Source organism: Antedon mediterranea, chromosome 9, assembly GCF_964355755.1.
Source record: "Antedon mediterranea chromosome 9, ecAntMedi1.1, whole genome shotgun sequence".
In the NCBI taxonomy this organism is placed as follows: Eukaryota; Metazoa; Echinodermata; class Crinoidea; order Comatulida; family Antedonidae; genus Antedon; species Antedon mediterranea.
The window spans coordinates 5,813,301-5,831,651 of NC_092678.1; the positions used below are offsets into that span (position 1 = coordinate 5,813,301).

General features: G+C 34.5%; 1 protein-coding gene across 1 annotated transcript in view; it reads right to left on the reverse strand.

The window, feature by feature from the left end:
• Window positions 1–4,466: 4,466 nt before the first annotated feature.
• The window catches only part of LOC140058984 (plexin-A4-like), a 106,680-nt gene continuing 92,795 nt past the window's right edge, over window positions 4,467–18,351 (reverse strand). The window contains exons 14-32 of the mRNA XM_072104776.1: window positions 17,153–17,301; window positions 16,685–16,799; window positions 16,271–16,407; window positions 15,972–16,142; window positions 15,550–15,643; window positions 14,743–14,994; window positions 14,221–14,382; window positions 13,767–14,001; window positions 12,972–13,117; window positions 12,542–12,807; window positions 10,720–10,933; window positions 10,464–10,620; window positions 9,967–10,067; window positions 8,647–8,719; window positions 8,158–8,339; window positions 7,617–7,786; window positions 6,926–7,138; window positions 6,399–6,552; window positions 4,467–4,706 (exon numbers count right to left, since the gene is read on the reverse strand). Coding sequence (XP_071960877.1) covers window positions 4,587–4,706; window positions 6,399–6,552; window positions 6,926–7,138; window positions 7,617–7,786; window positions 8,158–8,339; window positions 8,647–8,719; window positions 9,967–10,067; window positions 10,464–10,620; window positions 10,720–10,933; window positions 12,542–12,807; window positions 12,972–13,117; window positions 13,767–14,001; window positions 14,221–14,382; window positions 14,743–14,994; window positions 15,550–15,643; window positions 15,972–16,142; window positions 16,271–16,407; window positions 16,685–16,799; window positions 17,153–17,301 — 3,111 coding nt within the window. The 3' untranslated portion in view covers window positions 4,467–4,586. The remainder of the gene's footprint in view (window positions 4,707–6,398; window positions 6,553–6,925; window positions 7,139–7,616; window positions 7,787–8,157; window positions 8,340–8,646; window positions 8,720–9,966; window positions 10,068–10,463; window positions 10,621–10,719; window positions 10,934–12,541; window positions 12,808–12,971; window positions 13,118–13,766; window positions 14,002–14,220; window positions 14,383–14,742; window positions 14,995–15,549; window positions 15,644–15,971; window positions 16,143–16,270; window positions 16,408–16,684; window positions 16,800–17,152; window positions 17,302–18,351) is intronic.

Genomic DNA, 18,351 nt, shown 5'->3' on the forward strand with positions numbered 1-18,351 from the left:
GCCTAAAGTTTCAGCACTTACTGCACTGCTAAATCTTTTTCCCCACTAAGAATATAGACTTAATGAAATGCTGGTTCTAGTAAGAATATTCCTTTTGCTCAATAGTAATATCTCATCCAACTACTGTAGTAATTGTAATAGTCCACAGGTATACAGTATCGTCTGGGCACTTGATGATTTCTTTAATCCTTGAAATAACTTCGAATAAAATCCATACATAAAATACCCGGTTGCTGCTCCTGTATCATCGAAGCTGAGAAGATCTAAAAATCGGTATTTGCTGAATCCAGCAATACACGTACCAGCGAGTAGGTTTCCAGTCTGGGAATGATTCATAAAGCGTACACAAACGTGTTGTTTACCCAGGATATACAGTATTGCAACGCCGATCAAAGTCAAGGTAAATATTTAAGTGGCTTTTGTCAATCTCAGGTTATCGCTCCACCGATCGAACAACAGTACATACTCTTCAGCATTGTTGCCCAATTTTTATAGTACGTAAAATCCATTACAAACCCATGTTTGTTTTAGTAACTTATTCACGGAGCGTTGGGGTTTTGCAATGGTTGCTCTTTATTTAAATAATAATGGTCTGCATTTTTAGCTAGAGTTCTATAAACAACAATTCGTTATTAGTATCAAGAAGCGTGAAATTATGTTACAATGCACTGAAACAACACGCTAAGAGGTATACAAGGTTACGTGGCTTGGAATACATAATGAGGTAAAAACTATGGGAAAGAAAATTCTCCGAGAAAACATACAGTAACTAGTACAACCAATAAAAAACGTGTTGGACTAATGCATCTGCCAAATTTCTCATTGATCTTTTTTTTAAATTATATACAAGATTGTGCATGCGGTTTGAAACATTTGATGAGGGAGTGGACATGATTTAAAAATTGGAAAGGCTACCATTAATAGGTGTCTCAATGCAATGGAGAGGTTCAACTGTGTACTGAGTAGGCCTATCTATTACTTCAGAAAGTTTGGCAAAACATTTCATCACGTTATTACTGTAATAACTTCCTATCGTAAATTTGTAATCAAATTATATGGCTACCATAAATGATTATATACACAAAATACATTGACAAATAAATATTATCAAATACTGTACCGCAATGTGTTGGTAGATCCGCTTTCTAACCTAAAGGGGCGTGGACTTTATTTCGATCGGTGTTATCCGATACTGTGCAGTAACAATGATGATAGCTCAAATTGCGAAGTTCCTCATGGGGTATTTTTGGCATTGTATTTCTACACAATAGCAATTGTATTCTCAATATCAATTGCTCATAGTATATTTGCATTAAAGCAAATGTCAACTCCGAAACGTTTTCCGACGAAATTTTATACTGTAGACCAGACTAGTGTAGATAAACTGCAGACAAATCTGCAGAGGTACACTGAAAACATTTGAAGAAAATAACACTTTTGTTTGCTAACTTGACCAAACTTTGTGTTTGTCTAGAAAAGTTTTCCAAAGTGAGCTACAGTAGTGTAGACCAGTTGACAACATTTGACAAACTTCAGAAAACAAATTTTCAGAAGTCTACACTGGACACTTGTGTTTGCTAACTTGACCAAACTTTGAGTTTGTCTAGAAAAGTTTTCCAAAGTATGGCACAGTAGTGTATACCAGTTGAGAAACTGCAGAAAACTAGTTTGCAGAAGTCTTCACTAGACACTTTTGGTTGCTAACTTGACCAAACTTTGTGTTTGTCTAAAAAAGTTTTGAGTTTGCAAAGACTGATTTCGCAAACAACAAGGTCATATATCAATTTGATAATAAATTTGAGTTAGTGTTTACCGACCGACATATAGTGAGTCATAGTTGCGTTGCGCGCGACACGCGACTAAAAACGTGCTTAGTATAGTTTGCTAGTATAGGTTAGGCTTAGTAAGTCGAATGATGAAAACACTAATTAAATAAACAACTTACTAAACATTCTTAAGAAAAACCTTGTTTATTACTAAGTCAAATGTAGTAAACAATACATTAGATTGCAGACCTTCATTTAGAGTTTATTTTTGGTCCGCCCACATTAAATGTATTCAATGTCTCGACAATTTACTTCTTACAAAAAAGTTCTTTTTATTTGGCGTCACCTCTGACAATCAGTTCTATAGAAATCTAAGACATTTCGTATATTCAACAACTTTAACAAAATAGTTTAGCCTATAATACGTTATACACCTAACATTAAAATAGCTTGTTAACTTGGTTTCCACTTGACCCAACACAAGGAATTGACCGATCAAATGTTTGGATGCTCTATTGCGTCGTGATTGGTCAAAATTGCTTGCGGTGCGCTTACATAAGTGGGAATCAAGCTTTAATATTGTTCCCACTCTCTCTTCCACTCAAAATTACAAAACACTGGATTCTGTTACAGCATTTTAAAGAAAAATATAATGCCTATTCTAAATTTTACAAACACCCTATTACATATAAACAAAAATAATATTTACAACATGGCGAAGAAAGACTAATTATTTTATATGATATATATAGAGTTCTCAGCACAATTTCAATAAACAATAAGTTAGAATATGTTATCATTTGTTGAAATAAAAAGTAGAAAAAGAGAAGGCAGAACACTATATACTGGAAAATATTATTTATTATTATGTTAAACTGTCTTCTTTTTATTTATTATTTACATACATTTACTTGCGTAAACCCAGGAAATCTCACCCTTTCCCGATTCTCCATGACTAATAAGCGCTTAAAGAATAATAACAATTGCTCATTTTTCTAACCTTCAAAATAAATTTAATTTATATGGCAATGATGTGATATGATTGTTTGAGGATTAGTTTAAAGTAATTCAAAGGTAACAACATTGTTTATGCCCAGATTAATTTCATGTAATGTTTTTTTGTCACCAATAGTGGAAAGGAGGAATTTCAATTTTTCATAATTCAAATACCAAAAACTATGAAGGTTGGTTTTTATAAATATGGCCATGGTCATGACCTCATGTATCCCCTCCCAGATGTCTCGCCCTCCTCCCAGATGTCTCACCCTCCTCCCAGATGTCTCGCCCCCCTCCCAGATGTCTCTCCCTGCCCAGTTTCTGCACACCTTACTTAAAAGGAGGGCATATTAACCGCTACCCTACCTTAAATTACACTACATTTAACATAAATTTAATAATCTAATAGAAATAATTGATATTAAAAAACTTTATCTCTAAAAAAACAAGGACACTTATTTTGCATGATTTATTAAAATTGTTCTCCCCGACCCCCACAAAACATATTAGTTATGTTACACTTTACAAACAAAATGTAGTTTAAACAGAATTTGAATAAAAAAACAAACAAATAAGGTTATTTGCATAGTGAACATCCATTGGTTGTATACAAACAAAATTTACATAAATTTAACACATGTATGTATATAAACTATTTTGATTGGATGTCCATGATTAATATTTAGAGATTATGTTCAAATTGATTTCATGTTAAATACTAAATAAAAACCAATTAAATTCAATTAAGTATAAAAATAACCACATTTAATAATTTTTTGGAAACAATGTTATTTTTCAATAATTTTGTTTAAAAAATGTTTGGTTGAATTTTCAAGATGTCAAGGGGACTAAAATATTTTCAATAATTAATAATTGAGCAATAATTAATCAAAATAAATCTTTCTTTGAAACGAATTCAATTTTACTTTTAAAAATAGATGATAAATTATATAATGAATTAGTTAGTGTTTTTTTTTAGAGTTTCCAAAAAATATTATAATTCTTCAATGTTTGTAAAACTACAGTATTTCATATGTTTCTACTGAAATACAATTTTATTATATTATATGAAAAACTATTTAATTTATAATTACTTATTTACTTAGATCACAAGTTCGCTAGAAAATATTTCATCCAATATTTTGTTCTGTAGATGAAAATGTTATCAAAATTCTTATTAGATATAATCATTGTGGTATAATTGATATTTGTTGAGACAAAAACAATTAATAACAAATAATTAATTATCGTAAAATCAAACTGAAAATTTGAAATTATTATCATATAGATTATTTTGCAAGTTCAAGAAAACCGATTGTAAACGTTCGTTTATTACTTTTTTCCCCTTGAAAATAAAAATTGATAATATAATCTACTTGATATTAAATCAAGTGTATATTTATAGTTGAGAAAATACATCACCTCATATAGAAAAACTTTTACATATTTGGCTAGTATGAGGTTTTTAAACTTTGTAAACATTTTTAAACTCTTTTGGCATGAGTATGGACTATACAAGTTATTAAGTCAAGCCATCCAGCATATACCTTCATCAAACCATCAATATAATAATATACAATCTGTATTTAAAGCGAGTAGCTATACATTTGTCTCGTTCATTAGGTGCTCGACTTGCTCAAATTTGAACGAAAGTTTATTCTTCTGGGCGAACTCGTCCGATTTAAGCCCGCTTAAGATCTGCGAAAAAAATATTGAGACAGTAATAACAAAGCCTACGTCAACCACGTGGAATAAGACATATGGCGTAAGCCAGCAATGGCCCAAGAATATGACTTGAAAGCCAGCTTCAACCACATGGAAAAATCACGATTTTAGTGGGAGGGTGTAAGAATATAAATCCCCCATTGCAATTTCAACTTCTGAGAGTTTATACGCTAGCTTTTGTTCTTGTGCAATCTCATCTTCTTCAAGTTTCGGCATAATCTGTGAGACGGAAAAGAGAGACGATGAAGGAAGCTTTTAGTCCGACTTGGTTGTTGGTTTTTCAAAACTATTTTTTAGGATTTTTAAATTTTTTTGAGAAAATCACAAAAATTTTAAGAACATTTTAAAATTAATTTGTATCTATATTACGATTAATATTACAATTTTATAGACTTAAGTGCAAATTATGTTAATAAAAAAAGCAAACGGGGAGGGAATGTGCAGGTTAATTATATTACTTTATATTTAAAAAGGAATTGTTTAATGCATTTAAAAATCAAAAAAGTTGTTGGTTAAATTATAAACAAAATAAAAGGATTGATAAAAATTGAAAAAAAAATTTTAAATTTATAAACCATTTAGATTTTTTCAAAAGCGTTTTTATCATGCATATTACAGTACTACTAAATTTTGCTTCTATAACAACCAAGTTCAGTATAAGTGCTTCCTTCATCTTCCCGCACTCTCTCCCTGTCTCCCCAGCGCAACCCCACGTCTTCCTTCATCTTCCCGCACTCTCTCCCTGTCTCCCCAGCGCAACCCCACCCCCACAAACAAAAAAATGTTCAAAACCATCCATGCGAAACAAATTAAACAAAAGTTTTTGCAACATTCATGCATGACTGGTTTTAGTCATGCTTCAATGAACATTTACATGCAAGACTGCACACAACAACAATGCAATTTTTTTTCCTCATTTGTAAGGAAACATAACATAATATTTTGGTGGTTTAGAGTTTCCACGCCTGTAAATTGATATATATATAGATATATTTGGCAATATTATAAAAATATAAAATGGGTTTTTTCCTAACTGTGGAGTGGGTAAATGTATGAAGAAGATGAAGCAGACAAACATGCATTGACAAGAAGCAAAGATTTTTTCTATTTTACTACAATCAACGGAAGATAAAACATAGATTTTTCGATCGATATTTTGGTTGTACAAGAAATACAGTTTGTAAAATTGATAATAAAAAATTGATTATACTATGCACAAACAATTTTAACAGAGAGCAAAGCACAGAAACACGGTTGTTAATTTTCCACCACCACAATAAAAGCCAAGACAACTTACGGTTGTATTTAATATTTATATTTATTATGTTATCAATTATAAATGCAAAAAAAAAAGAAAAAAAAACAAAATGCAAGCAAACAAATTTTTAAATGGCATTCAATATTAGTAATCTATTCTAATGATTAGACTATGGAAATATAATTATGATATGGTTTTCATCGAGTGAGGTGCATCAAAAAAGTTTTCTTTCATCTATGTTTTTTCTTCTGTTTATACAAATCATGAAATTCCGAAATGTTCTTTTATGACCTTTTAACCTTGGAATTATTGTGAAATATTTGGTGGTAAAAACTGAAAACCATATACTTTGGCTGTTAAAGCATAGTTTTTCCACAAAGAATGATGCCTATAAAATGTGCTACCCAAACGTAATGTGTTAGTACTGTACACCATCTCTGAGAGGCTAGACATAACAGCCTGCCGACAGTGACTGCCAGGCCCACTGGCCTAGGCAAGATCAGTGAATTACTAGGTGTCTATATTCAGTCTAAAGCAGGGTGAAATTCCATGCAAGCATGCAATACAATACTAAAAAGCATAGCAACATTAATTGTGATTTGGTAAGCTAAAAGTATATGCAAAATAGCAAAAGTTGCACTAAGACTACTCACGATTTCCCTGTATTTTCGTACATATGTGTAGTACAGTTCGTTGAGGGCAGTCTGCTCATGGAAATCATACTTGTGCTTTGTTGAGTGATCTCCTAGCACCCTGTTCATTTCTTGATCACTCACTGCTGGCCTTCGTTGAATTTCTGTGTAGTACCTGTTGGATAAGATTCCAAAGTAGAAATCATTTAAAATTGGAAAACATCAACAAAAGTGTTCAATGGGTGTCTCAAAGGAGGGCTTCTACTGTATTTAAACATTGTTTGGTTACTGTTGGGAGGGCTCTCAAAATCACAGCCGTAGCCACCAGTAAGGTTGGTAACGTTTCAACCTGACCACTTTTCCACAGAGGCTTTTGACAACCCAGTGGCTTGAACAGAGATTATACCCTTTTCTTATGAAAACCGCCCCACTTTATTTCTTGTGGCTACAACACTAAATCAACTAATACTGTCACGCTTCTGGATTTTCATTTCTCAAATTTGAAAACTCTATCTTGTTACAACTTATTAGGTAAAAAAATGGCTTACTCTGCTACTAATTTTTTATAGTTCGGGATATCCTTGGCATATAATAGTTTGCTGGAAGGTGACTCTTTAGTAAGTTGATGTTCAGATACTGAACAGGAGTCCATTAATGTTTGTCCGATAATTGACAAGCATGCATCCACTGCGTCAGATTTGTGAATGTCAAAGATCACATCTGGGTTCTTTATAAGATTCACCCAGAACCTTAATGGTAAGCTGTGAAAAAGAAAGAAATACGATATATGATATGATGAATAATAATAACATACTTTGGATTTCTTCCTTCAATGATGTATTGTCCTTCAAAAACATGAAAAAGAATATGCCATTTTGTAGTTTTAATCAAGTTAATCACTTCCGCAGAAAAAAAAATTGTTATTACTTATAAAAAGAAAAAAGAAACTGTTAAATTCAACCAACTGGTGCCAATATGACTATTTGCTTTAAATTACAGTTCTGTCAGGTAAATAATGATTTTTTTTCTATCAAATTTTGGTCAAAGGGAATGACCAAAATGGCATTTTCAACAAACAAATTTAAAAACATTCTAATTTTAATACAAACAAATTCTATGGAAGGCAATCAGTGCCATAGAATATAAAATAAATACAAAAGTAAAATAGACCTTCCAAGAAAATTGTTTTACTTGTGTTTTTGGCGACAATAGCTTTCCATACAATTTAACTACACTTACCTATTACTTTTCCATGCGTGTACTACCTCTGGATTCGTAATTCCATTTTCCTTTGCTTGATCATCAAAATAATCAAAGAGATACTTGATAGGAAGCGGTACATTTGCTGCTTCCCTTCGAACATTTAGTATGGTGGCGAAAAGTTCATCTACAAATTTCTGCAATGCACCCTGCAAAACATAAATTAAAACATTTGTTTTACTTAATAACAATTAAAACAGCACAGTACAGTATTTTCTCTGGTGACTGCAATATTAGCAAGGAAAAAAATTAAACATTATATTTGTAAACAATCAATATCTATCCGGGACACATACTGCAGAGGTTTTCATGACTCAAATGTTGCAATACTCGCAGCAAGTGTATTGGAATCAATATTTATCTGAAGACTACAGCATTGGAAGCAGAACACATACAACAAGAGGTTCAATCGAACACTCCCTTCTTATACACAAAAACTGTCACACACTACTACTACACATCATTTCAGACTTCTATCTTAAACATTGATATCATGAGATTTAAATGTAAAAATAATTACCTTGGTGTACAACAACCTGGTCAAGAAGATCTCCGATACCATTCTATTGCCTCTATCACCTTCTTGGTTGTCATTGTCGCCATGTTTGACAAGATGACAAACTTTGACACTGTTTTCTGAATCACCCTGACCCAACATTGGGGACATTGACCTACTGGGGCTTGATGTGACATGGCTGTTCACTGTAAGTGTACAAATAGTAAATTAACAAGTAGTTATTAGACAAATTATCAAGTATGCAGTAAATGTAAGTTGGCACGGCCGAAAATATGTTTTTTATTATATTTCTGATGAATAGACAAATCCTCCTTGTATATATGTAACCATTCTCTCCATTCCATGAATACAAAACTTAATTCGCTGCCTCTACCTCGGCAATAAGTTCGGGTGTAATAACACCAATAAATAAAACAAATAATATGAAACTAATATTGAACATCACATGATATGAATTAACCAATCAAATCGCAAGGTGTGTACAAAACTTACTATATCTTGGGTGGGTCAAGGTTGAATTACAGCCCTGTTTGTTTATTAGGGTGATTGATGCCCCATTTCTGATCTGAAAGATAAAATATATATATATAAGTTAGAATAATTGTTTTTACAATTTTCACTAAATATATAATAATAATAGATAGATTTATATAGCGCAAATAAACAATGTCTCTATGTGCTTGACAATAAATAGAAAGAGTGGAAACCAAAAGGAAGAGAACAAAGAGACAAAAACACCAAGCTAGCACCCATCACCGCTAACTGGGAATCAGTGTTTGTTTGTTTGTTTTTTTTTTGTTTGTTTGTTTGTTTTTTATCTTTATACTGGGTAACCTCTTCAGTCAAAGACTGATCTCCCAGAGGGCCCAGTTGGTGATCAGTGGCTGTGATGTACTAATACACCGGGGTAACCCCCTACTCATCTCGAAAGATGTACTAGGTTCTTTAAAGTGCACACGAGCAAGTTGTGTACACTGGACCTACGGTTTATAGTCCTTATCCGAGAAGACTCGTTCTACCACCAGAACCATGGAGTGAGTGAGCCTCGAACCCCTGCCGATGTTATGGCTACGTGATTACGGTTCCACTGTCTTAACCGCTCGGCCACTCACTCACTCACTCTTAAGTGTGTATATTTCAAATTGATATACCAATCGAAAGACAAATTACTGCATAAATGACAATGCTGTGGGTATCAGTGGCTGGATCTCAATAGAGATATAAAAAGAAAACCAAATCGAAAAGATTAAATTCAAACAGCTCGGAAGAAAAGGCAAATTACACTATTCCTTCATTTAGAGCTATAATCCCAAATTTATACATTCATGCGTATAGTCATCACAATTCAATTAGCTGGGATGTAATTGGTGGTAATCAAAATGTCATTACTCCCGATCACAATTCTCGGAAGCATTAAAACTCAAAGGTCAAGCAAGGGCATAGAAAAAGTTAGCCTGCAGGAAAACTACCATTTAAAAAAATTTATTTTCTTACCCTTTCTATCGAAATAATTATGTAGACATACAGTCTAACATCATTGACACTAATAGTAAATGCAACTATCAATTCTTCCATTTAATTTTCATAACAATTTATATTTGAATATTTATTATATTTTGTCTCAAGATGAAAGAAATTATTACATAATAAAAACAACTGTACAAATATAATATTAATCATGTAACCTTTTCAGAAAGTGAATTCAAGTTGACTTAATCAAACAGGAGCCAAGATGACTAAAGAAGATAATAGATAGTGTAATCAAACCATAGACAACATGGGACTCATTAAAATGCTAATTAATTTACTTACCTCGTAAACGCTGAGTGTATTCAGGCGTTTCCATTCGCCGTCGCCTTTGGTGTAGTCGTTTTCATCCTGGAGTGTCAAACGTCCGGATGTATTTTTCCACTCTAAGAAGAAAAGTTGGAAAAACTCTTACTAAAGGAATAACGCTTTAAAGTTGTTAACAAATTTACATTATTCCTTAAGCTCTATCTACACTATCACACTTTATGTGACAAAAAAATGTGATGTGCCCATATATGGACATGATGATGTCATATCACTACCATGTTTGACCATATTATCACTTCCATATTTGGGCACATCACGCTTTTTTTTTCAAACTAGTTTGATAGTGTAGACAGAGCTTAAGGTTAAGTATCATTGATCAATCCATATTGAGGGGACACATATTAAAGGGACACTATGTTAGGCTCTGAAAGTGTCTTAATAGGGGTTTTACTGTTTTGTCTGGTAGAGGCCTGGTACTGTATTACTGTATTACTGCATTACTGTATACTAACCTAATTCGACTGTATCTGGTGAAGGCCTCTGACTATATGGTACATTTTTGTATAGAGCATCCATTATTTTTTCTTTTGCTTGCATAATGGTATCGATGCTCAGCACCTTTACTTCTACTGGATCCTTGGCGGGGTCCAATCCTATTGCATATATATTCTGAAAAGGTTAAAAAAATTATTATTTGTTAAAAATATCTCATCTCACGAAATTTCATTAGGTACTACATATGTACATAAAAATACTTTGTCAATTTACCAGAGTTTCGTATTCAAGAATTTCTCGAATAAGTTTGCCTTCGTTCAATGAATATCTCGCATCAGCCGTAACAGCATCTACTGGGCCACGTTCGACATGTATCTTGATGGCGCGAAATAGCCGGTATAGAGGCGCCGCCGCAGATTCTTGAAGGTAACTGTGCAAGAGGAAAGACAACCAATTGCTGACAAACTTCTCTGCTACAGACTCATTTCTGGAAAAGTAAATTTTGAATAAATTTAACCAGGTTTAACCAATTTTAGGATTGTTGGTAAAAGATTCACCTACCCACAATCTTTAAGAACAATGTGAACCTGCTCTAGTAGTAATTGTTATTTCATGAATCCAACATGTATGTAAGCTACATAGCTTATCAGAAGGTATTTTTCAAGAAAGTTTTTAAAAGTTTATCAGTGTGGACTAGTTGACAAACCTCAGTAGAAAAATATATTTACTTCTTGACAAACTAGCTTGATGAGGTTCGTAAAAATTCCTGCAGTAATAGAAGCTCTAGAATAAAAAATTCCTACAGCAGTGGTAAAATTAGTCTGGGTTCCAGACGGAGTTTTGTCTTAATATTAGTTAAAAGATAAATATTTTGGCACATATGGCGTTTCATACGTATACTACTTGATTTTGGATACTCCGTTTGGGGAAACACGCACAAGTCACGTGGTTTGACACCAAGAATTCTTGGTGCATACGATTATCCGGTTGACTAGTTTCAGCTGCATGCGATTGGCTACTCTCTCGTACACCGTTTAAATATTCATATTTCAGAATTTCAAAGACTCAACAACTAAGATGATGCGCATGCGCTATGTTACGTTTAGAAAATGTGTACTTGGGTACATTTATGAAAGTTCTGAAGGCTAGAAATTATTTTATATGCCTAGTAGTCTGGTAAACATTTGATGGGATCTTTGAAACATGAAAACTCGTCTTGATATATGATACTAGGCTAGCTTCTCCGCAAATCAAACATTGAATGGATCATTTATTACGCGGAGATAATTTTGATTTAATTCCCACCCAGACCCTGTCCTGTTCTGTGTGGTGGTGTAGCCCTGTTGTGTGCCGGTGGTATGTAGGCCTACTTCATTGGCGTTTTATTTGGCAGGTCATACGTGCGAGTTGAGTAGGACCTACGAAAGAGGCCTAGGCCAAGGACTAAACAATTAATAAACAAAACAACTTGGCATTACTATTTATATTTCAACAGTCTCGATCGTACATTAAGCACTGGTAGGCCTACGTACTCGATCTCTTTCATTTTGAAACAAAATGATCATTGGTTGATTCGAAATCCATATTTACATACCACCCGCCCCATATAGCCAAATACGGTATGATAACCTACGTCATTCTTATCGTATGTTTGCGGTCTGCAAATCGATTTCTATACGTGTTTCACAAGTCTGTATTTTCAGACAAAAATCGCGGTCGAAATAAAAACAAATAAATAAAAAAAAAGAAAATACAGACTTGGGGCAAGTCTATGGTAAAATCAGCAAATAAAAGTTAGTTTAGACTATGGTTTAGTTGGAATATATTAGGTGGTTTCTGTATTTAAAAAAAGTTACAATATATCAAGTTTTATATTAGAATTCATGTGCTCCCATAGCCTCCAGTAACACTTGGTTCACACTAGGAAGTAACACAAGGGTTTAAGCTGCAACTGAATTGACCAATGACAAGCGGCAGTTCAAATAGACCATCACTTTTGATTGGTAAATTTGTTTGTTTGCGTCCTAGTGAGAACATGTGCTGTCTGTAGTTTCTAGTGTTTTGCTTTAAAAATATTACAATTATAAACCGCTACCTTCTCATGAGTAACCTTGCTCTGTCCTGATCAACTCCTTTCTCAATAAGATCAGCCAATAGCACCTTCAGGATATCGGTAGCATAATCCATTTTACTCTGCAGAACCACAATCAACAAGGACGCCACATTACTTTTGTCTTTAATAGTGAAAGACGACTGACTTTCCAATGTGCGAATAAATAAAAGCAAAAATGTTTTGTTGTTTATCAGGCTGCCAAATTGTTGTAAACCCATATCAACTTTTTCTGATCGCACACCATTTTCCTGTGAGTGAATAAAACATAAATATTAGAAAGAGAGGGAAATGATGAAAAGTGATGGACATAAAAAGGAATTTGGGAAGGGGTTACGAGGATAACGAAGGTATGATAGGTAGGAGATAAGTGGAAACAAGGCCGACAAAATAAAGGTGTAACAATAAAACTTACAGGGAGATCACGTAAAATTGGATGATCAGGTTGATCCGGAAACAGAACACGCAGGATACAACTACGGAACTCCCGGTATGGAATTCCTTGATTCTCATATTCCTCGTTGGTCGGCAATTCAATTTCGATTTGAAGTTCGGCAAATGCTGAAGAAAAATTCGCAAAATATTACTAGTCTATAAATACTTTGTTTACTGTTACATGATAACCATACCCTGGATATAGTAAGCACGGTATACATGCTAAATTGTATTACTGCTGCTGGTGGGACTCTAAAGCAGGCAATGAAATAAAGGAGACATATTGCAGTTTACTCTTGAGCCTTACTGCATGCTCTCTATTAATAACTACCAAGTTATTACAGTATAGGACCTGAGAACATTGTATTATTTAAAATTACGAATTATAATTTGAATGCAGTTAGGGGAAATATGGATAAATCAGCACATGTAGTCATGTTACAAGAGTTGTTAAAACAATATAGATTATCTGATAAAACTTCTAGAAAGTAGGAAGCCTTCTGCCACTTTTCCTCTGATTGAATGTATAAATAAGAGAGGCGTGTGGGAAGCAAGGTTCAAGATACCAATTGCCTCGTCTTTCAAATGCGATGTAAAGCAATTTTGCAGATGTGAGGACATAATTAGGATTTCCTCAGAAGTCTCTGGTCAAACTTAAAATGATAAATATTTCATTTACATACAGTAGAATCTCTATTAAAGGGACACCTTCAGAACCCAACAAAGTGTCCCTTTAATAGGAGTTCTATTTCGATGTATGGCGGTTCTATTATACCTTCTTTACACTCCTGTGCCACTTTCATCTCAAGCTGGTCCAATTGCTGCCTAAACTGCGTAATCTTTTGTTCACTTCTGCCTGCTTTGCATCGATAAATACAAAATCCAACGACAATAAGAATGACAATAATTAAGATAGCAGCTATGGCGATCATCTGTTCCAATGGTAGAGGAAGAGGCCATTTGTAGTATTTTAACAACCCCACACTGAAGTTCAGGTTTCCATGGTAAACCTAAACAAATATCAATAGAATTAGTAGGAAATATGGTAGTATTCGTTTGCATGGTGTCAACACATGCCCCTATTTACAACTGGGTAGAGAGAGCAAGTGTCTTGGCCATTGACACACGCATTATAAGTGTTGGTCTTGAACGCCTGATCTCTCGATTAGAAGTCCAATGTCTAACACAATGTACCACATGCTCTAGAACTAAAACATAACAACACTTACTATAACTTCTGCGGCGCCGTCAGACCCATCCAGGCTTTTAGGTTGGTCTTCTGGTGGCTTACATGTTAAGTGCAAAAGTCCGATGTCTTTCACCTCGCAAACTCCTTTACCAATTCTCACTTGAACGTCTTCTTTCTGCGATGCTAGATTCAGATTTCTACCCTATGGTGAACAAACGAATGCAAAAAAATTTAAGAAATTATTTCAATGTAGTGTCTAGGAGCTACAGTAATTGGTCAGATTTTTTCATCTACTCTGACGTAATTGTACTTTCCATTTAGGATCTACACGTATTGTGTGAATAGTGTACACACATATTTTATTAACTATTCTGAGAGAGGGTAACCTGTACAGTTTTTTTTTATTAGAAAGAGGTCATCCTCTGAACCTAGGACCTCCTAAACAACTGTTGAGTAAGCACGCACATTTTAATGTCCATGTTTGTGGACAATGAATTAACATGACTCATTATGACCATTGTCACAAACTGAAAGCTGAAACAAGTAGTACAACAATTCTTACAGGAATAATCAAATTCTCATCCTCGTTCTTGTTATATTCATTATCTTCAAGATCGAAATATTCCGGATCGACAAAATATTCAAATGGTGGATACTCTCCATCCAAACTTTGGTACTTGGTGACGCCATCGAGTATAAATCCGTATTCTGGAATAGACATGTAGTTCGTTTCCTCCAGTGGCATGAACTTGGCACTGATGTTTGGTGCCTTACACGTCATTGAAACACCAAGACTGGAGGCATTGAAACATTCCTGCAACAATCAAAATGTGTATTAGTATATATTTTTTTATTTTTTTATTTATTGTACATCCAACAGTGTAAACACCAATTACAGGATGAAAATATACATATATAAATAAATAAGAACTATATAACAATTAGAATCATCTAATCATATAAATCTTCACCATCAATTTTTGTTTTCTCTTTCATCTCTTTCTCCCACACAGAGAAAACTTATGAGGCCATTTATTAATGATGTTGTTTTTTGGGTAATAGAGTATTTCTGTAACAACCGTTTAATCCTTAAAAGACAAATTGAGGGCCCTTTCTCAAGGATTATGGGGGCTATAAGTAAAAAGCTTTAATAGAATCTCTCCTTTGGGACAGCTCTGGAGACACTTTCCCAAGAAACAAACAAAAAAAATTAAAGTTTAACACTATGGTCAAAGATTTCCCCTTAATGAAACTCTAATATTTTTAAAATAACACTATTTTTCAAGGGAAAAATCTGTTAAGAGATACTTTTTATGCCCCAAAGGTGTCCCCTTAATAGAGGTTAAAGTAAAGTAAAAGTAACACCTACTCCTCTGAATTCTTGACTGTCTATCGTCATCGTCAATATCTTCTTTTTTGCTACGTGTAGATTAAGCCCTTTGACTTGAACTCTGGTTCCTCCACTAAAAAATATAATAAATTAATTAATTAACGAATTACACAAACAATATATGGCAAAACTCTCTCCGCTGCAGCGTTGTTGGACACTAAGTTGACATGTTTTGCCTTTATTCTTCTGGTTTTATATGAAAAACAACTGAAACTAAAGTGGTATTGTTGAGTGATTATGGCAAATATATGAGCCCCATTTGGTGGCAGCTACAAACAGGTTATTGTCTGTGTGACATATTTACTCCACTGGGCTTTAAGCCAAATTTTTTAGAAAGCACATTACAAATACAAACCAATCCTCTCTCTGAGCAATACCAGGAAAAATAAAAATCATTTCACCTTGCAATGGCGTGTCCTGGTAAGATCTTGGTGATAGTGGGGTCTGTTTTGTAGTAGAACATAACGTTACTGTCATCCTTGCCATTGTCAATCATTAGCACGACATCACCAATTGTCACGTTTGTAATCACTGGCGATGTCACACAATGTATTGTCCCATCCTCTTTTCTCCTAAAGGATTAAATAAAGTAATTGAATTGAATTCTTTATACAGTATTTTAAAATCATGCTAGCTTAATACAAGCCTTGCTTTAGGTGGGTTGCATTTTCCCATCATATATAGACTTATACAGACTTACTGTATATCCAGGCACGGTTGATCTGCAATCGTAACATTTACACTTGTACCAGCATCTAAATTATCTCCCTCTAAAATCACATCAGTTCCTCCAGACATAGGCCCCAGAGTGGGCTCAATCTTGGTTACTTCTGGAATCTAGATATGTAGTGAAAGAAAAAAATAGTCAAAAAAGTCTGGATGAATGATCATGTTGCTCAATTCAGAAGTGGTCATTGGCTGAGGTGAAGGGAAGGGTATTATTCAGTGGATACCCAGATATCAAAATGGAATTTAGGTAGTGCATAGTTGCACACAATTTTCTTGATAAATTAATGCTATACAGTATATGGAGATACAGAACTAGTTGACCTGCTAAAAATCAGAAAAACGTCTGTCCTAAAAATTTAAACAAAATTGATTGTCTTATACTTACAACAAAACTATACTTTTCTTCTGACGTGGCAGAATAGGTCGTTGACTCTTTACTGATCTTAACTTTGACCCAGCTACTCAGCCTTGTAGGTGTGCTACTCAGTGTGCATTGCAACCTGAAAACACGAAGGAACAATATTTAATGTAAAGAATTACAATCTAATCTAGTAGTGAAGCTTGGTGGTTAACATGCTTGCCTTCCAATACAGGGTTCAATCCTGACATGGCCAGGGTAGTAATTCACGACTCTTTCAACTCCACTTCCTAAGACTTAGTTTATAAGATAATATAATAATAGATTATAAAATAATTTGTTATATCTACTCAATAATATGCTAGACAATCACTATTCAGGGTCAAGAGACACTTCATTCTAGGTGTTCCCTTAAAGGTTTATACCATACTGTTCACATATAACATTTATTATTTCTCGCAACCTAAAAATATCTTTTCTTTGATCAATACTTACTGTTCTGATGGAATGTATCCTTCCTCTTCCGTCACGCAGTTGACGTTATCAACCATGATGCTTTCCGTGTCGTTGAACGCTAGACCAAGGTTCTCTCCTTTGATGATCAACTGAGTACCTCCTTTTATAGGTCCTTTCAGAGGGCTGAACTGTAGATGACAAATATATCATTGGATTAGGAATACTTAATGAAAAAGCGTTTAAAAATTGAACTGGTGGTAATGGTTATTGATGCCGGTATGCTGTTGGTAGTAATGTTAGTAGTGGTATTAATGTTGTTGGTGGTGGTAGTAATGTTATTGGTGATGGTAGTAATGTTATTGGTGATGGTAGTAATGTTGTTGGTGGTGGTAATAATGTTGGTGGTGGTGGTAACAATGTTGTTTGTGAGGGTAATGTTGGTGGTGGGTGATGGTAGTAATGTTGTTGGTGGTGGTAGTAATGTTGTTGGTGGTGGTAATAATGTTGCTGGTGGTGGTAATAATGTTGTTGGTGGTGGTAATAATGTTGTTGGTGATGGTAATAATGTTGTTGTTGGTGGTAATAATGTTGTTGGTGATGATGGTAATAATGTTGTTGGTGATGGTAGTAATGTTGGTGGTGGTTGGTTGAAGTAATGTTGGTGGTGGTTGGTTGAAGTAATATTGGTGGTGGTTGGTGGTAGTAATGTTGGTGGTGGTTGGTGGAAGTAATATTGGTGGTGGTTAGTGGTAGTAATTTTGGTGGTGGTGGTAGTAATGTTGGTGGTGGTTGGTGGTAGTAATGTTGGTGGTGGTTGGTGGTAGTAATATTGGTGGTGGTTGGTGGAAGTAATATTGGTGGTGGTTGGTGGTAGTAATGGTGGTGGAGGTGGTAGTAATGTTGGTGGCAGTGGTGGTGGTAGTAATGTTGGTGGTGGTGGTAGTAATGTTGGTGGTGGTGGTAGTAATGTTGGTGATGGTGGTAGTAATGTTGTTAGTGGTAGTAATGTTGGTGGCAGTGGCGGTGGTAGTAATGTTGTTGGTGTTGCTAGTAATGTTGTTGTTGGTAGTAATGTTGGTGGCAGTGGTAGTAATGTTGTTGTTGTTGTTGGTGGTAGTAATGTTGGTGGCAGTGGTGGTGGTGGTAGTAATGTTGGTGGCAGTGGTGGTGGTAGTAATGATATCAATGGACAATCAATGGACATCTCATGTGGACAGTTTCCAATGAAATATACGAGG